Source organism: Triturus cristatus, chromosome 2_1 (assembly GCF_964204655.1).
Source record: "Triturus cristatus chromosome 2_1, aTriCri1.1, whole genome shotgun sequence".
NCBI classification, from domain to species: domain Eukaryota; kingdom Metazoa; phylum Chordata; class Amphibia; order Caudata; family Salamandridae; genus Triturus; species Triturus cristatus.
The window spans coordinates 1,051,195,324-1,051,220,335 of NC_140581.1; the positions used below are offsets into that span (position 1 = coordinate 1,051,195,324).

General features: G+C 45.5%; 1 protein-coding gene across 1 annotated transcript in view; it reads left to right on the forward strand.

The window, feature by feature from the left end:
- The window catches only part of ENPEP (glutamyl aminopeptidase), a 299,623-nt gene that overhangs the window by 159,967 nt on the left and 114,644 nt on the right, over positions 1–25,012 (forward strand). The window contains exons 7-8 of the mRNA XM_085635692.1: positions 16,535–16,669; positions 20,844–20,909. Of these exons, the coding sequence (XP_085491818.1) occupies positions 16,535–16,669; positions 20,844–20,909 (201 nt within the window). The remainder of the gene's footprint in view (positions 1–16,534; positions 16,670–20,843; positions 20,910–25,012) is intronic.

Genomic DNA, 25,012 nt, shown 5'->3' on the forward strand with positions numbered 1-25,012 from the left:
GGCACATACGGGGCTGTGGTATGGGGTTATTCTATTCCTAATGCTCTACAAGGTGCAGAAAAAACATTTTTAAATAGATTATTTGGGACTCCAAAGACCTCCCCAATTTGTATTACCCATAAGGAGCTGGGCATGGGGTTTTTGGAAGATAAGGTAGGCATGGCCCCCATTCAATTCTGTTGCAAAATTTGGAACACAAAGGGACTGGGCTTCACCCGTAATATAATAAAAGATTGCCTCATGCAGAATAATATGATTGCAATACAATGGATCAAGTACATTAAGAATACTTTTCCTGACCTAGGACTGAGTGACTTTTTTGTAGAACCAGATCAAATACCCCTTAATGCAAAGAATATAATAAAAGAAAAATATATTGCATATAGTGAGGAAGCTAGGCTCATGAAGGTACTAAACCTAGTCACAGTTCAATCACATGGGCCACTCTCTACATATAAAGGTATGGAGCACTATTTAACCTGGGTAAATGAACCCGAGCTAAGGTTCTACCTGACTAGGTTATGCAGGAACACGATTTACTTTTGATGGCTTTCCCATTGCCAGGTACCTGGTTTCCATCATTATCTTACTGTCCGTGTGTTGGGAAATCCCATCAATCTACAAAGCACTTTATGCTCTTTTGCATACTATATTCTTCTCTCAGGTTACGGTTTCTGTGCCCAATTTTAAGAGTAAGATTTTTTAATAATCACCAGGAGGGTTTGTGTTTTCTCCAGCGCTTGGAATCCTAAACTATATGCTGCTCGGTCTTAAATTGTATTACCCAAGCACTGAAACTGAGAAGGAGATATGCATGTTAGCTCAGGGTTATTAGTTTGTAAGGACTTTTATACGTGAGCCCAGAAAGCTATTATTAAATTTTGTACTTCGCTGAGATTTTTAAATATTCCTATAAGTACTCTTACTTTTCTTTTAAATGTGGATGACACTTGATATTTGCATGCTTCTATTGTGATTTGATGGTTTTTAACTCTGTATTTTTATTGTGCTATTACGGTCTTTGTGGCAAAATAAAGCTTGATGATGATTAATTTACTAGTATGAAATAATGGGGTGACCCATAATAGTCCATGGACCTGGGTAATGTTCGGTATAGAAAACAATGGTCCTAGACTGTTTCTAGTTGATTTTACTTCTGATCGCTATTCATTAAGTCAAAATTTGTATGCATGGTAGACATAGGAATCAAATTGCATCCTAAATGTACTCCAAATCATTGTCAATACAATTAAATATATATCCTTAAAATGACACACAAGCACAAAATGTAGCTCCAATAGTGACTGTTTAATTCCACAGTTATTATAACGGATCACTGTAAATAATGCTTATAACAGAAGAAAGGGTTGCTCCAAGGGGAATGTGAAGATGAAGAGTGCTCGTGAATTTGTACAGATTTATAGGGAGGGAATTCAAAAGAATAGATTTAAACAATCAATTTTACTTAGTAATGTCCTTAGTAAACTGGTCGTGGTTTACAATAACACCAGTCTTACAATTGGGCCTGTCTCTCATGGATTTATGAGTGTTTGCTGTTTCCTGGTAGTGCACAGAGTTTATTCATCTGTGAAGAGGCAGGGTAAAGGTGAAGTTGGGCACAGGCCCTCTGGGGGAGAGCGTCGACGTTTCGACCCTGGCGCATGGAGGGTAGTTTAATTCCTCTGCAGGCGGGTCTTCCTCAGGACGGGGGAGGGAGCAACCTATGACGTGGTGAACTCTGGATTACAGCCCCTTTGGCAGCGGTCCGCATTAATTCAGCAGTGAGGTGAATATGTTAGAAGGTTGCAGTGTTGATTGAATCAAAAAACGGGGAATAAATCACCCAGGGCATCTCATTAGGCATTCCAGGCCCAGGACTCACAGAATTCAGAGTGCAGTAATAGTTCTTTCCATATTGGGATTTGTAGACACAAAATTAAAAAATATGGCGAAATTTCTAGATTTGTAAATTTAAGGATAGTGGTCAGTTTGTGTGGGTTCTAGGGGGTCCATTGAGAAACATTTGGTGAACAGCCATGGAACTATAATTTTGTGTTTTTTCACTTACACAATGATAATAATTCCACAACCTATAAATCCGAATTTCCTGAGGAGTTTTTCCATTTAGTCTTTGAAAGAGAGTATTTGGCATGACACTGAAACTTGGTCTATTGTGAGAATATCTCTCTATCCATTTCTGCCAAAACATGCAATTTTATTACTTAGAATGCTCAGCCATAACAATGAATGTTTTAATGTGTGCAAAAACTTTAATAGTAACTGTGGCACTTTGTCTAAAACATGTCTTGAACACAAACTGAGTGCAAATTATCAATTTTAGGTGCACATGAAATCAGGGCTACTGTTCCCATGCATAATTTCTTTCATGCACTCCATTTAGCAAAACCTAGCTTACTCCTGTCATAATTTATATGTGGTAATAGGTAGCTAACGAAGATCATACATCCGAAGTTCCATAAACAAAAGTGACTCGCATCGATGTGGAGTGGAGTGGCCTGACACCGATCGAGTAGGCAGTATTGCTCAGAGCTCCGCTCGGCCGACCTGCATCCAGCACCATCCTGATACGATGAGGCCAGCTCGAGAGCCCTAAATTCCCCTTCTGCACTGTCTTACTACTGAGGGAGCCATAGCCACGGCAGCAGAAAACATTTCTGGGGCGACATCGCTGTGAGTAAGTGGACGCACTCTGCCAACGAGGCCCGAGCTTGGATCAGCGGTGCATAGAGATGCGCGCGATTTGGAGCTCCGGCTGAGGACGACAATGCTCTAGCGGACTCTAGCTACCCTGCTGCAGTAATCAAATGGCCGGGTGCCTGGCAAAGGTTTTACAACTTGGCCTGAAGTTGTGTATGGGCTTGTACGACCGTGAACAAAGGAGGTGCATGCAACCTGCAAGCCTGACGAAATGTTGCGAGATGCCCTGCAGAGGTGAGCGACGGTCGGGGCAGTGCTAACTCTGTAGCCTGAGTGCTCTCATTGGAGTGAGTGCGGCCATGTAGCAGCGTCTGTGACTGGCGTGGCTGGAGGCACCGGCCAAACTGAGGCCTTGCCAGCTGGGGACCGCCATGGTCATAGGAGGGATAAGGGGGCCCTGCAATGGGGAAATGTGATGAGGCCCCTGCAACTTAGCAGAGACACGGCAGGAGCGATAGGAGCGAGGACCTGATCGACGGAGGATGCTACATGAGTGACTTTATGGAAGGACAGACCTTTGCCATTTGAAGGCCAAGCCGGATAGATTGGAGGGAGAGGTTTTGACATTTGGTCTCTGGAGCCAGAGCTTGGCCCCATTAACAATTAAGATGTGCATTTCACTGCCTCATGGCAGACATGCATAAAATTTAGGGGAGGCATCTGTCATTCAAAGGGAAACCCTCTGAACCACCCCTATCTTCAAAGGCACTCTACAGTATAACTACTTGTGCCATTCTTCAGTAGGGCAGAGATATACTTGTGGGGACATGGGACCAGAGAGCCTGGAACTGCGTGGTGCACACTACCAGAGGAATCTGTTGTGCACAAGGAGGATTACTTTAATTGAAAGGGACTGTGTACCCTTCCTGAATTAGTGGATGGCGTAGGCTGAATATCTACTGCTGTTTGGCACCCTGAAATTGTGCTCTCCAAGGGCTTGTTGGCTTGCCCCTTGTTCTCTTGTGGAGGTCTCAGGGACATCAAAGATCTCCTGCAAGGGAGCCACACCATCCACTTGTGAGACCTGGAGAGTGGTGCCCTCTTAAGTGCCCCCAACGTCTGCTGGATCCCAACTGAAGTGAAACTAAGAATTGTACCTGGAGACCGGATTGCCTTGTGTGGAACCCTAAAACATTGCCCGCATCAAAGAAGTTAGGCCCCTGCATCGTGGGATCTTCAACACGAAGTAGTGTCTTGTTGGTGGTGACCGGATTCACCGATTGCGGGATCCCAAGTGGCCCGCTTCGTCGATCGTGCTGCATTTTTTTGTGCAGTTTGTGCAAAACGCAGACTGCATGCTCATTGCGTGTGATGTCCAATTTACAGGTTGTGACCCTCGGAGGTGAGGGCATACCCATAGTATTGCCTCATTCTATCTCATGTGGCACTGCTGAACCTTCGCATATGAGTGTGACCAGAATTGCCTGGTGTGACCAGTATCATTCCACACCAGGCGTTGTACCTAATCTCCTGGAAAGTATAGAATTCGCAAATCTCAAATGTGTATTACCAGTATTGTCTGGTGCGACCCTTGTCAATGCACACTGGACGTTGTGCCTCATTTCTAGGGAATACGGAATTTGCAACACTTCAATGTGTCTGACTGGAACTGTCTGGTGCGATTCGGAGCAACGCGCACCAGACATTGTGCCTAATTTCCAGGGAGGTATTAGGCTTGCAGCTCTTCACTGTGTGAGACTGGAATTGTCTGGTGCGGCTCATTTAACAGCACAGCAGACGTTGTGCCTGGATTGCCTGGGTGCAACTTTGATCGACGTGTCCCTGATGGGGTGCTTCTTTCTTCTTCTGAGAGGCACCCTTGCTACATTCCTCATTCATAGATTTTTCGGTTTGAGCCCTAAGTGCGGAGGACCAACTGCCCTCTCCTCACCTGGGACCGATGACATTGTGCTGCCAGTTATTATTGCCCGAATCGGGCCTGGGTATTGAGAGTGACTGGCAGGCTTGAAGGAACCTTCTGAGAATTATCAGAAGTGAGTCAAGAGACTATGTGACACACCCCCCGACCCCACCTCATGCTTCGCAGAACTAGGCTGGTGTCAGAAGGTCCCTTTTGGAATCCTTTTGAGTGACTGACTATTGTCCTCAGCCCACTTCTCCTCTGCATCATGTGGGTGAACTTCCCAAGTGGTGGCCAAACCCCCATTTGATGACTGCCTTCTAATTAGTCCTGCTACCTACCCCCACCTTCTTTCCTGGAACTCTGACTAAGTGTGGCTTTGACCACGGGTAGCCTAGTATCCGGGAGGAGGGCTGGTTATCTCCAATCTGTGGGCATAGGGTAGTCAGGGTGGGTTCGGAGGGTGGAGGGAGACTTGGCCCACTGGGTCTGCAGTGTGCACTCAATTGACCGACTGGATATCAGTTGCACCACATTATGGTGTTGTGTGTGTATGTGGGCGTGCACATTGTATACAGACCTGCCTGATATCTGTTGCACCGCGTATCGGTGCTGAGTGAGTGCCTGTGTGGGAGTGACCGTCTGCAGACCACCTGTGAGTAACGACACTGACCAGCGGTGTTGCTTTACATGTCGATTTCTTGTCAGAAGAACACAACATTTGATATTGGTTTACCCCTGCAGCCTCTGGCCCATGGTGCTGCTTTAAAGTGTGATAATTCTTTGTATGTACATATTTCTGATATTGTTGGGACCAGGGTGGGTGTAGGTTTGACAGCGTTTTGCACTGCAAAAGGGTGCTGGTGGTAAAGTAGGATGTCTCCCACATGTTCATACTACTGATATCATTTTAACATGGTTGGGCCTAGTACTGCTAGTAATATTTCCAAATGTGATTTATTTCCAGAAATACAGGGTGTTCATGTTGTTTTGATTATTGTATGTGTTATTTACATTCATTGTGTGTGAAGTCTCTTTTGTGTCACTCAGTATAATTATTATGAGTGAGTGCTGTGCCAATGCTTTGCACATTGCCTCTTTGATAAACCTGACTGCTCAGTGCAAAGCTACCCAAGGGTGAGCTCAGGTTATACAGTAAGAGTAATCACCCACCCCTGACAGGAGGGGTAGGTTCTGCCTGGCTAGGGAATCACCTCAGACAGCCAGTAAGTGCCAGTTCCAACAGTCTGGATTTACGTACCAATTTTACCATATCACATATCATGGTTGTGGGCCCTAAATCAGTCTAGAGTATTTAAAATCAAGGTGCATCTAATTAGCTAGGTTCATTCCTGTTTTTAATTGGGGGTACTTTTCAAAACCTGACAAGCTAAACGTGTAGTTATTGCAACATATGGATCTGATGTCTGGGGATATGCTAATTCTCTAACTGTATAAATAATGTTCTCTAGACATATCCTTTCATTACATCATAGTAGCACTTCGTGTATTTCACACGAAGAGCTGAACTAGGATTATATTGTAGCTCTCTATTTGTCTCAAGCTGGAAAATTGAGGCATCTGTCTGATTATCAAGTACAGTCTCAGTTTTTGCCTGTTATAAAAAATTACCTGGCTCAACTACCTCAGCTTCATTTTTGTAGAACTTGGTCAGCCATACCTGTTTTTTTCAGCCAGATTCAGTTGTCAAAGCAGGAGTGCATTGAACCAGAACCAGAACAGCATTTGCAATCTATAGATCAGTTCTCAGAGAAAAAGTGGAATTGAATAAATCATTCATTTGATAATTTAGTCTTCTAAAAATGGTACCTTTGATGAAACCTTACTTGTCTTTTGTTGTAAATAGCAGACACCGCTTTTTATAGACTTGTTTTAGAATGAATTTGTTGCGTTGCCTTTCGTGTGTTCCCAACCATTGGTCACATGTTTCTGTTCTCACCCCTTGTCATTCTAAGTTCACTTGTTGAGATTCTATCAAAGATCTGGTTTTGACTTTCATCCATATTAGTAGGGACTCTGCTGCCATTAACATGCCCCTGAGATAAGCTTTGGGAGTGTCCTAAAGAGTGGAAGAAGAGACATCTTGTGTGTCATTTAAACCTTGTTATTTCCTTCCCCATTTCTGTGCGCACTACTGGGTAATGCAGGAGGTTCATGTTGAGCCTCCATATTAGGCACATGGGTGTGTATTGTGGTGTGAGTACGTTGATAGTCATTGGTTCATGGTACGAAAGAGCACTGAGGTCTATGGACAACTTTGTATTATCAGCCTAGAGGTAGTGAGGAAGTAGTAAAAAGAGCATAGATCTTGTGCTCTGCTGAATAAAAAGTATAGTCAATTTTGTCAGAGTAAGAGTCTCTCTAATTGTCACCCAGCATGGCCTTAAAGTGAGGGTTCGCTGCGCCACTACCGTTGGTGTCATCCAAGACCAGGTTCAAGTCCCCCACTATTCAGCTCACCTATTATATATTCCAAGGCTCTGGATATTGCGTTTTCTAGGAAAGCATCCTGGGTAATGTTTTGATCACATAGGTTCATTTTAGTGGAGAGTTTTGTCCCATCCTGTATTATCAATCCCAACATCCTTCTTGACTTTGCGGGGACCACTGACTTCACCACTCCGTAAAACGTAAGGCTACATAATCTAGCCACACCAGCCTTCTTTATGTTAGATGAGGCAAAGAACTGGATGGAAAAGAAATTCAATTTAATTTTAGGCAATTCGTTTAGGCAAGTCGTGTTTGATCAGGTGGGTCTCTTGCAGTAAGCATATGACAGTGCCACTGTGTTTAAACAGAATAATAACTGCTAATCTCTTGGCTGGAGAGTTTAAACCTTTGACATTAGGACAAGTTGTTTTAAACAATTTGGTGTTATTGAGATATGGGATTCAGTGTGATTATTAAACTTTTTGCTCAATTCTGTCCTCCACCTGTGTCATCTTCCCAGCACTTTCCCACCCCATAAAATTAAAACCAGCAAATGTAGCCTTTTACTATCATGAACCGTCATGTATGGTCATGCCTGAGTGTAGTCTATCCATCTGAGTTGAGAATTGCCTGTGTGTTGATTTCCCTCAGTCCTGGTTGTGAATTTTCCTCTTAGTCAGTCTTCTTTTGTGTGGCGGCTTGAAAGTCACACTTCGAAGCATGACCTTACACATCCCAAAAATGGCATGAGTCATCTTCTTTCAGTGGAACCAAGAAGTTTGTGGATCTGCACCCTCCCCTCCAAATCCAATGAGCCCTTCATCCTCACCCAAACAGCTTGTCCATATGATCTTGAAGAAGGAGGTGCCAGTTCCATTGTTTCTGTAAGGTCCTCGTCTCATCCGGGTTTCCATATCTCTCGATGGCTTTGCCTCCCAGAGATTGTCCACCTCTTTAAGAGCGTCCCTCTTAGATTTTATAGCATTTACAGAGTTATATATTAAATTCAAGTCCAACAGTGTTTAAAGTGTAGTAATCAGGAAACAACATGGCATTTCCACATAAATTCCATCATGGTCCTCAAGGTCTAGTTTTTTGGGTAGTTGTAGTTTTTGGTAGAAATCCTATGTCAGGGGTGCAAGTGTGCTTGCCAAAATGTTTTTTTCAGCACAATGTTTAAAAAAGTGAACTGCAACAAGTTTGAATGAATACAGATAGCATAATTCTTGTCAACCCTGATGATAAAATATACACCTTAACATCATGTATGGGAGGGTACTAGAGATAACATGTTCATGTTTGAAAAGTAACAATATATCTGGTCTTTATGGAACACCAGAATATTCACCTGGCCTTTATCACTGAAACTTGGGCAGACTTAACATCAGACCCAGACCTAAAATCAGCACTACCAATAGGCTTCAGGATATTCAGAAATGATTGCCCACAAAAAAAGGGCGGCGGCCTTGCAGTTAGATCATTTTAAAACTATTTTTAAAGTTCTTCCTAATATACCACTCTGGGAATCAATACATTTTAAAATTGAATTCAGCAGTCGCTATTCCTTTAGTGGACTTCTTATATATAGACCACCAGGCTCTAGATCAGCTTTCACTCTATCCATTGGTAGTCTCATAGAACAAAAAGTGGATGCTGCAGAATTCACTATTTGAGGCGACTTTAATTTCCAAATGGAGAATTTGCCTGATCCAGGCACAATAAATCTACTGGATCATATGGCGGGCGTATTTCCAACACAAATCGTTGACGGGTCCTAAAAAAAGCTGGTCCTCTTTTGGATGGCATTTTCACGGATAATCAACAGCTCCACTGGGTATCCTCACTCCCTCTGACCTGATCAGACCACAAATCTATTCTGTTCACGATAAATGGACTACCTGAGGCAGAAAAAATGAACCCATAAATAGGGTGTACTACTCGGCGCCCATGGAGCGCTATTTATGCTGATCAGCTCAACGCCTCCCTTATCCAATCAACTCTTATGGTGTCCTCTGATTTGGACAGAGACGTTCGTAACTACCCTCATTGGCTGGACCTGTCGCTGACTCAGTTAGCTCCAGCAAAACAATTGCTTAGTCATAAGACCAATCCTTCGGAACCCTGGTTCAACGACGATCTCATGTGAAAAAAGCAGGAATTTAGGAGATCAGAACGTAAATGGAGATCTCAGCTTAAACCAGCAGACAAAGAAATATATTTAACTAATCTGCAGACCTACAAAAAATGTATTTTAATTGTGAGAAAGAACTATTTTGCCACAAAAATTGAAGTAGCAATCAACTCGTCCAAGGAACTTTTTGCAACAGTTAAACAACTATCAAAACTTCCTGATCCTAAAAACCCAAACATCAATCAAAAATTCTGTAATAAACTAGCACTTCAATTTCAGGATAAAGTTAAGTCTGTCTATAATTCCTTCCTAAACTTGATCCAAACGGCTGACTTAGATTCTAAATCTCCGAAAGGCACGCACAATATCAGTGTTCTATCTCACTTTGGACCTCTGACGGTCGATCAGACGCCAAGAATACTGATGCAGATCAAATCAGGCTCTCCAATCAATCAATCAATCAGGGCGCTGAGGGGGGTCTGCAGAAAGCCAAAGAGCCAGGTCTTGAGGGTCTTCCTGAAGGTGTTCAGGGAGGGGGCGCGTCTGATGTCTGCCGGTAGCTCGTTCCAGGTCTTGGCTGTAATGTGAGAGAAGGATCTTTCGCCTGCTCTGGCTCTGTGGATGTGCGAGGTTTTGGCCAGTGCTAGGTTGGAAGATCGAAGGTTTCTCTTGGGTACGTGGAAGTTGATTCTTTCGTTGAGGTATTTGGGTCCGTTATTGTGTAGGCATGAGTGAGTATTTTGAAAGTGACTCTTTTCTCCACGGGGAGTCAGTGGAGACTTTGTAGGTGTTGGCTGATGTGTTCATGTCGAGGGACGAGTCTGGTGGCGTTGTTCTGTATTGTCTGGAGTTTGCGGAGTAGGGACTTGTTGATGCCGATGTAGAGTGCGTTTCCATAGTCCAGTCTGCTGGTGATGAGTGCGTGTGTGACTGTCTTCCTTGACTCAGGGAGGATCCACTTGAAGGTCTTGCGGAGTATGCGGAGGGTGTTGAAGCAGCTGGAGGTGACGGTGTTGACCTGTCGGTTCATGGTGAGTGATGAGTCGAGTACAATGCCGAGGTTCTTGGTGTGGTCTGAGGGAGTACGTAGGCTTCCGAGGGCAGTCAGCCACCAGGTGCTGTCCCATGCAGAAGGGTTGGTACTGAGGACGAGGACTTCTATCTACTTGGCATTGAGATTCAGGCAGCTGTTGGTCATCCAGACGTCTTGCATTCCTTTCTTTGGTCATTGGTGAGGGAGAGGATGAGCTGGGTGTCTGCGGCGTAGGATACGATGTTGAGGCAGTGTTATCAGACGATGGATGCAAGGGGGCCATGTAGATGTTGAAGAGGGTGGGGCTCAGTGACGAACCCTGTGGGACTCCGCAGATGATTTTCGTGGGGTCGGAGAGGAAGGGTGGGAGTCTGATGCTTTGGCTTCTTCTGGTGAGGAATGATCGGATCCAGTCCAGGGCTGTTCTTTGTGTGCGTCGTGTAGTCTGGCAACTAGTGTGTGGTGAGAGACTGTGTTGAAGGCTGCTGATAGGTCGAGTAGGATGAGGGCTGCAGAGTGGCCTTGGTCCAGGAGGGTGCGGATGTCATCTGTGGCGGCGAATAGGGCAGTCTCTGTGCTGTGGTTGCTTGGAATCCGGAATGGGACGGGTCGAGGACTGCGTTCTCTTCAATGAATCGTGTCAGTTTCCTGTTGACTGTTTTCTCGGCAACTTTGGCTGTGAAGGGAAGGAATTAGATGGGCCGATAGTTCTTGAGGTCGGTGGGGTCAGCTGTGAGCTTCAAGAGCAGGGGTCTGACTTCTGCGCGCTTCCAGTCATCTGGGAAGGTGCCTGTTTTGATGGTGGTTTTGATGGTGCTTTGTAGTTCAGGTGTGATGGCGGCTGCAGATCTGTGGTAGATGTGAGGGGGGCAGGGGTCGATGGGGGCCCCCGAGGGGATGCTTTTCATGGTCGAGGTAGTATCTTCAGCCATGATTGGTGTCCAGTTGGAGATGGTGGGCTGGCTAGTGTTTCTGGGGGCAGGAGGCCTTCTGTGGCACCAGGTGGATGGTCGATGAAGTTGTCGTAGAGGTTTTTGATCTTGAGGTGGAAATAGGTTCCAAGCTTGTCGCAGAGGTCTTGAGATGGGGTGATGTCTGTGGCTTCGCTGCGTGGGTTGGTGACTTCTTGAATGACACTGAAAAGTTCCTTGGAGTTGGTGTAGTTGGCCAGGATTTTGTTGTGGCTGAAGTTCCTCTTGGTGGCTCTGATCTGGTTGTGGTAGTTCGTCATGGCGTTTTTGTAGGTGATGTAGTTTTCGGTTGTCTTGGTGTTTCTCCAGTTCTTCTCCAGCCGCCTGCAGGTGCGTCTGGCTTCTTGGAGAGTGGTGGTGAACCAGGCGGCTTCCTGGGGCGTTGTCTGTCAGGCTTGCTTAGGGGGCGAGCTTGTCTGCGCAGTTGGAGATCCAGGTGTGGAGTTCCTTGGCTGCGTCGTTTGCATCGGGTGCCCAGGTGTGGTTGTCTCAGGTGAGAGTGGAGTTAAGTTGTTCGTTGGTAACCTTGCTCCAGTTCCTTCGTGGTGGGCATGGGGTCGGTTTGGGTGCCTCAGGTTTGTTGATGGCGAAGTGTACGCAGTGGTGGTTGGTCCATGGCGGCTGTGTTGTGTGGCTGAATTGGACACTGTCTCCTGTCGCGAAGATGGGGTCGAGGGTGTGTCCTGCTCTGTGGGTCGGTGTGTTGACAAGTTGTTTAAGTCCGATGCTGGCGAGGTTGTCACGAAGGATAGTGGAGTTGGGGTCGCTGGGGTTGTCGAAGTGGAAGTTCAGGTCTCCAATGAGGATGTAGTTTGTTGAGGCGATGGCGTGGGGTGTGATGAAGTCGTTGATGGTGGTGGCGAAGAATGTTCGGGGGCCGGGGGGGTCTGTAGACGGGGGTTCCTCGGAGTGTGGTTTTGGAGGTGGTCTGGATCTGGAAGTGCAGGTGTTCGGCAGAGGGGAAGGTTGTGCTGGAGGTGGTGAGGCGGAGGGTGCTCTTGTGGGCGATGGCGAGGCCCACTCCTGAGTGGTTGGTGCGGTGTTTCCTCTGGATGTTGTATCCATCTGGGATGGCGGTGCTGATGTCGGGGCGGAGGATGCATTGGTCCAGGTCTCTGTAAAGAAGGCGATTTCGGGCGAGAGAGAGTCGAGTAGGTTCCAGATTTTCATAGCGTGTTTGCGTACGGAGCATACGTTGAGGAGGATGCATTTTAGAGTGTCGCCGGTGCTGGCATCTGCGGTGTTGGAGGCCGGGGTGGTGGTGAGGGTCTGGTGGCAGTGGAGGCAGGAGAACTGGGCGTGGGTCGGGTTCGGCGAGGCCTGATGGCATTCTCTAAGTCTTCCAAGGTTGAGTGCTATGAGGGTGGGGGTGTTGTAGCAATGGGTAGTGGGAGGTCCAGGGTTCCTGGTGCTGGCTGCGATCTGGTCACGGACGGGCGCAGACAGGCTTGCCATTGGCACGTCATGCCGTGCTGGCATGCCCACTGCGCATGTCCGCTGCACAGCCGCACAGCGGCCGCCATTAAGTAGGGGAGGTGGGAGGGAGGAGAGGCTGGGAGGCGGGCACGGAGGAATCCCGTGGGGGAATTCAGGGGGGAGGGACCTCAGGGGCAGCAGCGGCGAAAGGCGAAAGGAACAGGAAGGCACAAGAAAATAAAAACAGTGGTGGAATTAGAGCAAGACACAGATGGGCACAATAACTGTGGCACAACAGGGGAAAATTAAGAAAAAAAACGTCTGAGAAAGGTTACGGTGGTTGCAGACAGTCTGGTCCCAGTTGGAGCGGGCAGCAGGTGCAGGAGCGGGCAGCAGCCTCGAACCTCCCAAGGAGGAGGTCGGGGTCTAGAGGCAAGAGATGGCACAGCGGAGCTGCGGGGAGAGAGTGGACTTAGACTGAGGGTCGGAGTTCCACAGGACACAAGAGGGAAATCGCGACTCTAATTTAATCCAAAATAGATTATGGCAATGCACATTTTATTAACATCCAAAAACGTTTTCTACATAAGTTACAAACACTACAGAACGCCGCAGCCAGGCTACTGCTGGGCATTCCTAAACATACTTCTGTTTCTCAAGCACTCATTCAACTACACTGACTCCCAATTGACAAACGTATACAGTTTAAAGCACTCTGCATTGCCTTCAGGGCACAACATGCTGTTGGCCCGGACTACTTTAACCCCTTGCGTGCTCATGACGGAACCACGCCGTCATGAGCCACGGGCGGCGTGTGCTCATGACGGCGTGGTTCCATCATGCTGCGGCCGTTGGCGGCCGCTCCTCCCACGCGGCACTAATTCCCCGCCTGTGCGGGCGAAATAGAGAGTGGGCGGAGTCGTGACGGAACCACGCCGTCATGAGCACAGCTCGCCCGTGACTCATGACGGCGTGGTTCCGTCATGAGCATGGCGGCGCCGCGCTCATCCCTCACCCCCCCCAGCGCTGCGGTGGAATTCGTGCCGCAGCGAAGGGGTTATACAGCATTTTCATCAATATATCCCAACACGCTCATTGCGATCATCCACAAGTGGAAATCTGGTAATCCCCAGATTTAAGAAAGCCAACTGGGGTGGGATGGGTTTCATTTTATGCACACCAAGATTATGGAATTCTCTTCCTGCAGAACTACAATTAAAAACGAATTTACTAGAGTTTAGGAAAGATCTAAAAACTTGCTTTTTTCCAAATAATCCTGTCATCTTCTGGATCTTCTCAGCCTGTCAGATTCTGTTTAGCGCCTAGATATACCCCTGGTGATTGTCGCGCTTTACACATCTTATTTTCCTTTCATTCATTTAAGTACAAAACATAGCAGAGAAATCAAACACATCCCATAAAGAGGTTACAGTGAGTGAGAGAGCAAGCGGCTACAAAACCACAATAGAAAAACCAGGAGATGGGGATAAAGTGAGGAGGGCTAACGTAGCTGCCACTCTAAATGGTTTCAAGTTGGATGAGAAAACTTACTCAGGTGGTGTTTGAGGTCCATCCTAGCAAGTGAGATTGAGGAGGCCATTTTAATATGTGATGGTGGAGCACTTCCAGCATTACCTCAATGGGTCAGTCATTAGGAGTCCTTCGAATACCTGATTTGTTTGACTCAGGTATTCAGGGGAGTTCAGGTGATGCCTTGATGGAACGCATGCTGCTCTGTAGCTGAAACATCGCTCAATAAGAGGCCTTCAAGGGAGGCAGCAAATACACTCAAACTCCTTCTTATTAGAGATAATCCAGCCAACTCTGTGGAGAACTGGTTTGAGAAGAGCTTGTCTTGATTTAGGGAGGCCTGTAAGTAAACAGAAGGTTATCTGGATGGCTCAATGTTGGCAACTACTTTGTTGTATCAGTGGCAGAGGGGGGGGGGGTGATTATAATCCATTATACCAGGTGAACTTTGTGCTTGATTGATATTAATGTGTTTCAAAAGGCAATGTGGTTAGGGCTATATCATTTCTGGTTGCCGCTTTTATGTTGTTGGAGAAGCGATGTGTCAGCTCACTGCATTTTGAATCAGTAGGGTCAGTGGGGGGGTCCCATTTGATCGAATCTGGAGGACCTGGGATAATTCCCTTGGGTGGGTTTCTCTCTTCCTTAGCTTTTGAGGGATGATTGTGCCTGACATAGTGACGTCCTATTTGATTTGAGTTGGAGGAGGTGTGAGGAAATAGGGGATTTTCTCCACCTTCCCTCGGAGGTCTATAAAGTTGTTCATACATTGTTTACATTGTTATTGTACCAATGTTCTACTTTCTTAGATCGTGTATGGTTTGCAGAAAGCTTGTCAATGATGCTGGCTTTCTTATTACATTGTTCTATTAAGGAGGAGATATTAGCATTAGGTTTGTGAGATATGTGCGCAGAGCTAATTATGGGTTTCAAAGTGTTGTTTTCAATACATTCGATGTCTCTGGGAGTTACCATATCCGTTTTATATTTAGCATGCAGATGCTGCCCTACCCTCAGGACTTTTTAGGTCTAAAATAGTCATCTAACCAAAATTCCAACACATTTGTAGAGATTCATTTGTGCTCTAAGGCTCACGTCAGGCATGGGGCACTCGGGTGTAGTAGTTTGCAAGGTTGCTGTAACTCATTGCCCTGTATGAATGAATTTAGTGCTGACATGAGAGTATCCTCATGCTTCCCCCATTGGAGATTGAAATCTCCATGAAAAATCTGTTCTCAAGCGAATACGAGTCGGTCAATCGTATGATCAAGGGATTTGTCAGCGAATATGTTTTACTGCCTTTTGGTCAATAAAGGATCTTAAGACTCAAGTTTAGATCCTGTGTAGGAAATCTCCACAGTTAGGCACTGATAAGTGGTGAACGTGTAAACCATTTCCACATAAAGGAATCATTGAGAATAAAACAATGCCCCCATCAGCTTTTTTGGCTCTGTCCAGCGAAGGATGTTGAAACCAACCTGGTAGAAGCATCATAATAAATGTTGGTTTGGAGGAAGGGCTGAATCATGTTTCTGTGTGTGTGAAGCTGTAATCCTAGATCCCTGTGGATATGGAAGCAGCATTAGAGAATGGATGGCTAGCATAATTGGGCTCTCGACGTTCCTAACATGATTTATGGACTACCCCTAATTCTTCAGACAAATCGAAATAAAGGATGCTGTTTTGGGGTTTTTTCACCTTGCATTCATTGATGCATAAGTAACTCTTGTTGAAGATGTGTCTGTCTCTGAGATCTTGTTCTTGTATTTAGTATAGTTCTGTAGTTTCTGCCATTCTATGTGGACCAGTGTATCACATGAATAAATACAGAGCCTGTGCGGACACTAAGCAACTACTGTTCATTGAAGAATTGAAAGATTTAGTGGGTCATTGTAGAAGATACCTTTAACTGAGCAACAAATAGCCCTGTTTCTGAACTGTACGTTTTCGTTGGTAAAAACGGTGCCAGCGTTGTACCTCACCCGGTAATTCTGGATGATGTAAAACCTAGAAAATTGTAATTCAGTTATTGCTGAAAGCAGGGGTTTTCAGCCAGAAAGCAATTACAGGGCCACTTGTGATCAGCCCTAATTGTATGTATAGAAATGTCTGATTTAAATAGCTGTGAGAGTGTATACCTATGGGTTTTTGTTAATTTTTTGTAACTACTTATTTTAGACATGAGTCTGCGACTCTCAAAGTTACTCGTTTCTTTGTAAGTAAGTAATTTCGCCTCTAACAAATGCAGGTGGGAGTCTTGCAAAAGAATCATATATTTTCTCAGCATGGTCTTTGACTCATTCAGGTAAATGCTTAGCTTATCAGTTCTTTTATTGCTGTAATCGAACAATATAGTGTTGCAATGGTTTTTATCAGCCACATTTTGCTGGAGCACCATTTCACAATTGATCCTTCTTTTTCAGTTAGACCAGGTGTTAAGTGATGACGTGCTTCCGGTGATGAAAGATGATGCCTTGCAGTCTTCACACCCTATAGTGGTCAATGTTTCTACTCCAAATGAAATCACATCTGTGTTTGATGGTATCTCATACAGCAAGGTAAGTGGTGCATGACATACTATCTGTTGTTGCACTGGCCTTATATAATGAGACTGTATGATAACCAATCTAGGATCACCAGAAAAATCTTTTTGGGGGAGCATATAATCTGTTGTATTTTTTTCTTCTTGTAACTTCTTTAACCTGGAGGTCGCCTTGTAAGTTTGTGGTTGTAGTGAATGTGATTACTTGCTCTTATTCAATGACACTCTACAACAATTGATGATATAGTTTCAGTTTGCTTCAAATAGATGATTGCATGGTCTTTCACGATTTAAAATCATATAACTGTTGGTGACTGAACTTTTCATGTTGCCAAAGTCATTGTCTATCATTTTATATGGATCACAATGAAACTGCGTTGCTTCCTTTAGTAAATTGATTGCCTCTAAAGGATTCACTGCAGCATCTATGTGGCTTCCTATGCTGGTTTGATGTTTTCATTTTCTAAATGTTGCATATTGGTGGCTTTTTATTGTATATGTTGTATGTAGTATCTTTTTGGGCTTCACATAGTTATAAAATCTGCCACTTTGCATAGTTACAAAAAAATGCAAACTTTGGTAAGTGTGACTCTTGCAAAGTTAAAAAAGGTGGGCCAGCTTTTGTTAATGAAATGTTCCTGTTATCTTCAGGTCTTCAAGTGTCAGTCCTGTCGTCATTCAGGGCGGATTAAGGTCAGATTGGGACAGGCAATAGACCAACGCACTAACCTAGAAGTGGCCACCGTTAGTGAATTAAAGAGCTAAAAATAAGTGGCCATGTTTGCAAAGTGGTGCTGTTTTGAAATTGTAAAGAATGCTGTGTAAGTGTTTTGCAAGGTATGGCAGGCTGCATGGACCTGAGCTTCCAGCAGGCAATGTTTGTTATAATATCAGGGAAATCTACAGTACAAACTGGCCTAGCTAACCTTAAAGCAGACTCACAAGCAGCCAGAAAATACGGCCCTCACACAGACCTATCACAGCAGCCGGTTGGGCACTGACTGGTTGCCCTAAAGGCCAGTCCGACCCTGGAGCTGATAGTGTCATTCTGCCTCACAATGTACAATACGATTCTCTTTCTAAGAAACCAAAACACCATACTGCCAATGTGCCTTCATCATTCACTGACGACCCATTGACCCATCCCAGTCAATCAATAGGTGAATGTGCGCCAGACTCTTGCCAGATAACCCTAAAGGTACGCATTTGGTCCTTTTCTCATGGTCTGTACCCTTTAACTTGTTTCCACTCATCCAGTTGTTTATTTGGATCATACAGCTCTTGAAACGAAATTGTGTGCCAACGTAATCAGGACCAAAGCTGACAAGCAATTGGGTATCATTGGCATATGACACAGTCTCAAAGCCATATGATCTGATAATACCATCTAGAGGTGTAAGATACAGATTAAACAACATAGGGCTGAGAATGGAGCCCTGTGGGACACCAACAGTGACTGGACGACTGCACGTGGCTATTGAATCTACAAGGACGGTAGTAGAGCAATCCGCCAAATTGCTCTCAAACCAGTCTAAGGCCTTCCCTCTGATGCCTACCTCCCACAGTCGATGTTTCAAGATACTGTGGGAGATGGTATCGAAGGCTGCAGACAAATCCAAGAGAACCAGGATTGCTGGTTCTCTTTTATCCAATGTGAGCCTGATGTTATAGATAATCCCAACGACCGCAGTCTCCGCACTATGGGCAGCTCGGAAACCCGATTGTGAAAGATCCAGGAGACCATGGTTATCAAGATGGGCAGTGAGACGTTTATTAACTAGATGCTCCAATACCTTCTCAAAGGAGGGTAGCAGTGAGATGGGACGATAGTTAACAGGTAAATTTGGGTCAGCCGAAGGTTTTTTAAGAATAGGCTTGACTTGAGCATGTTTCCACCTAGTCTGAACTTTGGCTTGCTCTAGTGACATGTTAAAGATAACAGTTAATATATTGGTAAATAGGGGAATAATCTTAGTGCAGGATCAGGGAGGAAAGGGGTCTACTGGAGAACCTGATTTGATCTTGATTAAGCCTTCTAATACTTCAGTAATGGTTATAGGTTTAAATTTCGTTAGCAGGGGGACATCATTTATTCCCAACAGTGAGGGTGCCATAGACATGTCTTGATGTTAGCTGTGGAGTAGTGACTGTTCCATTGTTCTCATGTATTGATGTTAGCTGTGGAGCAGTGGCTGTTTCATTGTTCTCAGGTCTTGATGTTAGCTGTGGGATAGTGGCTGTTTCATTGTTCTCAGGTCTTGATGTTAGCTGTGGAGTAGTGGCTGTTTCATTGTTCGCAAGTCTTGATGTTAGCATTGGAGCAGTGGCTGTTTCATTTTTCTCAGGTCTTGATGTTAGCTGTGGGATAGCGGTTGTTCTGTTGTTCTCAGGTCTTGATGTTAACTTTGGGTTAAAGGCTGTTTCATTGTTCTCAGGTCTTGATGTTAGCTGTGGAGTAGTGGCTGTTTCATTGTTCGCAGGTCTTGGTGTTAGCTGTGGGGTAGTGGCTGTTTCATTGTTCTTAGGTCATGATGTTAACTGTGGGATAGTGGTTGTTCCATTGTTCTCATGTATTGATGTTAGCTGTGGAGCAGTGGCTGTTTCATTGTTCTCAGGTCTTGATGTTAGCTGTGGGATAGAGGCTGTTTCATTGTTCTCAGGTCTTGATGTTAGCTGTGTAGTAGTGGCTGTTTCTTTGTTCGCAGGTCTTGATGTTAGCTGTGGAGCAGTGGCTGTTTCATTGTTCTCGGGTCTTGATGTTAGCTGTGGGATAGCGGTTTTTCTGTTGTTCTCAGGTCTTGATGTTAGCTTTGGGATAAAGGCTGTTTCATTGTTCTCAGGTCTTGATGTTAGCTGTGGGATAGCGGTTGTTCTGTTGTTCTCAGGTCTTGATGTTAGCTTTGGGATAAAGGCTGTTTCATTGTTCGCAGGTCTTGGTGTTAGCTGTAGGGTAGTGGCTGTTTCATTGTTCTTAGGTCTTGATATTAATTTTGACACAGTTGAGTTTAACCCCTTGCCTGCTCATGACGGAACCACTCGGTCATGAGCCACGGGCGCCGTGTGCTCATGACGGAGTGGTTCCGTCATGCTGCGGCCGTTGCGGCCGCTCCGCCCACGCGGCGCTGATTCCCCGCCTGTGTGGGCGAACAATGCAAGTGGGCGGAGTCGTGACGGAACCACTCCGTCATGAGCACAGCGCACCCGTGGCTCATGACGGAGTGGTTCCATCACGAGCATGGCGGCGCCGCGCTCACCCCGAACCCCCCCAGCACCGTGGCAAAATTTGTGCCGCGGCGAAGGGGTTAAGCTAGTTGCTGACCATCAATAAGACTGTAGCGCAGTGTCGAGGAGTGAAGGTTGGGATTTTATATTTTTAGAATAACTTGCCTGTCATCTGCATAATTGTGGCATGTACATTATGCACTCTATATAGTGGAAACACATACAAATAGGCGATCAGTCCTGTGTTGAGGCAGCGCAACTTTCCTTGCTATGATCCCTAGTCGGTATATTTTCTTTTTCAATTACATTTCTATGAATTAATATTATCTATGCATACAAATGTTGCAGTTGAAATAGGGTGACAAAGCGATGTTATATGGCGAGGAGTTTGTTTACTGCTGAAACATTTATAAATGGCTTGGCCTGCTCATTTTCTTGGATCTCTTGCCTTTTAAAATGTCTTTTTAAATAATCACTTAAATAACTCAATCCTGAATTTGGTGTTCACATGCTATTACTTTTCATGGATGTGAATATGTTTACAGCTATAGTTGAAGCTTTGCAAGTCTTGGCCACAGCTAGGAAACCTTGCCATCTAGTGGCTCTTTTTGGTAGTGCATCAACAGCTGGAGAAGCTCCGAGGAGTGGCCACTTTAGGTTCGTTTCCCATTTACCCCCTCAGCATGTGCACGGATGTACTTGCCCCGCCAGCTAACAGTGCTCGTTTTGTCAATTGTCATTTTTAGGAAGCCTGGGAATATTTTACCTACTGTCCCTTGCTGCTTGGCACCATGCCCCAGCCCTATGCCTTGTTTTTGCTCTTGCTCTGTGTGCAGTTACCGTGCCATCTCATAACATATACTACGCAGTTTAGCCTAGGAGCACAATGTGCCACATGTCACTGCCGTCAATTAATTGTTTTTAAACTGCGTGCGAGGTCTTAACACATGTCTGCTCTTTCCACCTAGGGTGCATCAATTCTGAGAATGCTCGAAGATTGGATTACACCGGAAAATTTTCAAGCTGGGTGCCGAGTATGTTATTTTTACATCCTTTGTTTGGGAAACTTGTGCTTACAGCTATGTGCCCATGTTTTCTTTAGAGACACGGCAGCTGGACGTTTAGGCATACCACATACTTATGAAACCTCACGAGTGCAAAGACAGATTCGTGTTTAATGACTCTGGGAGAATTTGTTCACTGTTGTAACTTCTAATGGTTTCAAAAATACACTAATATTCCAGGTTTTTTTCACAGCACTTCCAATAATTGTGCCTTTGCTTCTTTCTCTATGCCACATTCTACCGCTCATACGCTAAAACGTTCTTGTTTAAATGCGTTAATTTCTGATTAATCGTCAAGAGAACAATATGTGGGGAAGGGAAAGAAAAAAAATGAAATTTAAGATTGCTTTTGCCATAAACAGCCTTTACTCTGTGTGATATCAACTGACATCTGGCACTACAATCCAGAACTACGAGTTAAATTCACTAAGCACTCAGGAATTCGCACGTGCACAGTGCTTAAATGTCCTAATTGGATGTTTTAATAGTTTGTTGTGTTTAAACGAAGGACCACATTGACAGACCTAGACGTTTCAGGGTGAAAACAAATTGTGTTTTAGGCGGCATATGAGTTTTATCAGTCCACATTAATTAGAAATGAATTTATTGGAATAAGTTTGATGTTATGCTATTGCAGTGTATAGATGCTTTAGGCATTCAGTACAGATATCAAATTTTCTGACTAAAATCTGGTCATAAGCCAGCCCACCTCAGTACTCTGGTAAGGTAGGTCCACTCCAACCAATCAAACACCCTTTCATGTTTAAGGAGAGAGACACCTTCTTAACACATTCATTCCTGGTAAGCAACATTAGTGTAGTAACATCTTCATATATGCATTTTAGAGATCCTACCAGGGACAAAACCCACATGATTGTTCATGGTTTTTATGGCCTCCAAGACTTTGTCAGGCGTTAACTCTTCTTCCAATTGGGCGTTGTGCTCCTCGAACAATGAGGATAGGTTTAGAGTATTTAGAAAGTCGTTCTTTCCGATCCACAAATGGTTACTCTCAGTGTAATACAGTTCATGATGAAGAAGGTAAATCTCTACGATATTTCAGTGGTATGAGTCAATATATGTCCAGCAGCATTGCTCAACACTGGCATTGTAGAAATGAAGTGCCAGTAGCCATCCTGTTTCTACCCATTCTCATAAAGTTTCAGTTTGAGCCTGGTGAGAGCCTTTTCCACTTTGGAAGAGAAGAGGGAGTTTACATTATACTTATCTTGAGTCCAAGTTCTAAGGTTGTCAACAGTTGGAGTAAGAAATATTTTGGCAGCTGCTCATAGAATTTGTGGAGAAGACACTAAGGGCCCGATTACGATGCAGTTATGTTAGAATCCGGATTCTCTGGTTGGCACAGGTAGGTACTTGTGACAAGCAGGGAACCTTTCCTCTAGTCAGGGTAAGGGGTTACACTCCTAAAATAACCCCTGCTCACCCTCTAGGTAGCTTGGCGCGAGCAGACAAGGCTTATCTCAGAGCGTTATAGGTTAAGCATTTGTGAACACATACAGTAACCAAGTGACAACACTACAAATGGACAACACACAGGTATTTATATTAAAAATAAGGATTCTTTAAATAGGATTATCACAAGACCATTAAACGATTGAAAATAGACAATACGGTTGCTTAGTTGGTAGAAGATTGCTTAGTTTCTCTTAAGTTCTTAAATGCGACACTTTAAGTCAATGTACCTTAGATGCGACACGCAGGGCAACGAAAGTGTTGCAGCGATGCAGATGCGTTGAAGTTCTTGGTGCAAAAGGAATAAAGACGGGATCTTCCAGATGCGTTACGCTTCTCCGATGTTGCGAGAAGGCTCAACTTGATGCGTCAGCTACAGCGGCGTCACCCTTGACGAGATGCGACGACAGCGGCCTTGGCAGCGGCACTCTTCTCCGAGGTTGCGAGACGCTTCCGCTCGATGTGATGCTGCAGCGGCGACACCCCTTCTGCGAGATTCGACGACAGCAGCTCCGACGGCGGCACGCTTCTCCGTGGATGCGAGGCGCTTTTCTGGTTGTGGTGCAAAGCGACAACTACGATGGCTGCGATGGCGACACGCTTCCTCCTCGATGCGAGACTCTTCTCTCGATGCGGTGCAATGCGACAGCTACGATGGCTGCGATGGCGACACGCTTCTTCGGCGTTGCGAGACAGTTCCGGAATGATGCGAGACGCTTCCGCTCGATGCGAGGCTGCAGCGGCGACACTCTCTGCGAGATGCGACGACAGCGGCTCCGACGGCGGCACGCTTCTCTTCCTTGCATCACGCTTCCAGCTCCTTGTGAAATGCAGTCCCTCAGAAGGCCCAACAACAGCAGCAGGCACTTCCAAAAGACTCTGGGGAGCTGGGGGTGAAGTCCACTGGTCCTGGGACTTCGTTCAGGGGGCAAGCTCAGTTCAAGCCTTTGGAGATCTTTTTAGAGCACAAGTTGAAGCAAAGTCTTTAGTAGTCTTTCTCCTCTCCTTCAGCAGCAAGGCAACCACTGCAGGCCAATCCCCCAGGTCAGGGACAGTACTCCTCCTACAGCTTTCCCAGTTCCTTCTCCTCTGGCAGAGGTTCTTCTTGTTTCAGCAGAATCTAATTTCTTGGGAGCAGGGTCCCAATACTTATACCCCTAATTCCTTTGTTCCTCTGGGGTTGAGGGGCCTTTGCCCAGTCCAAACCAGTTCTTGAGCACTCTGTTGACATGACTCTGCCTTTCTATTCAGAGTGCAGGGCAGAGACATCAGCCGCTCCGCAGGAGGTGGAGCCAGCATTGTGGTAGCAGAGCACAACCCTATTCAGAGCCCAGGTGTACTCCTCCCACCCATCTGACTGCCAATCTTCTTATTCACCACAGGCTACCTAGCCCTGCCCCTCTGGGTTTCCCCAGCCCTGTCACTCACACAACCAGATAGGCAGATACACATCATAGCAGAGGCGGGCTGAAATGGTCAAGCAAGCAAACACCAACTTCTAAAAGTGGTATTTGCAAACACAGAATATTAAAATAAACTTTACTAAAAGATGTATTTTATTATTCTGAGTTCAGGCATACTAAACTCGAACTTCTACCATGTTCCCTGGGTCTGTTAGGATCATAGGATGTAACAATTCTAACAGCCCATTCTGGCCTATGGCTGTAATTCACTATTAGGACATGCCACACACATCAGGCTTGTCCTACCTTATGCTTACAATGCACCCTGCCCTTGGGCCTACCATAGGGGTGACTGATATGAAGTTAAGGGAAGGTTTAGGGACTGGCAAGTGTGTGCACTTACCCAGTCAGCATGACAGTACCAGACTGCACGCAGGTTCTGCAATGGCAGACCTTAGATACATTTTACCAGGCCGCTTCTGTGGGTGGCACAACCAGTGCTGCAAGCCCACCAGCAGCATTTCTATTTACAAGCCCTGGCACTCCTGGTGCACTTTACTGGGGTCTGACAGTAAACCAAATAAGCCAATCATGGAATCCAACCAACATATACATTTTAAATAGGGAGCACTTGCACTGTGGCACTGGTTGGCAGTGGCACAGTGCTCTGAGCAGCTAACACCAGCAAAACACATGAGGCACAGTGACAAAAAAGTGGAAGGGAGACTCACGCCAAGGTGCCAGGTCTAACAAGTAAGAAATGTCTCCGAACGTTGGTTGGAGCCATTCTTACCGCATCGTAATCTCCTGTTTCGAATAATTACCAACCGACGCATTTTGATGGAATCGTTCAGAAATTATTCCAAACAGGAGTTCCGAATCTGCCATTCGGAAGGCCTTCAGCAATCCCTCGGCTGGCTTTTTCCAGCCGAGGGATTACGATGGCAGTTTCCCACTGCCTTACTGTGCTGGCCTTTCTGACACAGAAAGGCATTGGGAAAATGTCTTTGGAGGCCCTCAGCAGGGCCCCCATGGGTGCAAAGCAGGTAAATGGCAGCCTAGGGGGCACATATGGTGCCCCACTGTTGATCCCTACACTTAGTGGCAGGCACCTATAGGTGCCTGTCACGTGGTGCAGGGATGAACTTCATCTTTGCTCTTTGCTATGAGAGCCATTGAAGCCATTCTGAGAGACAG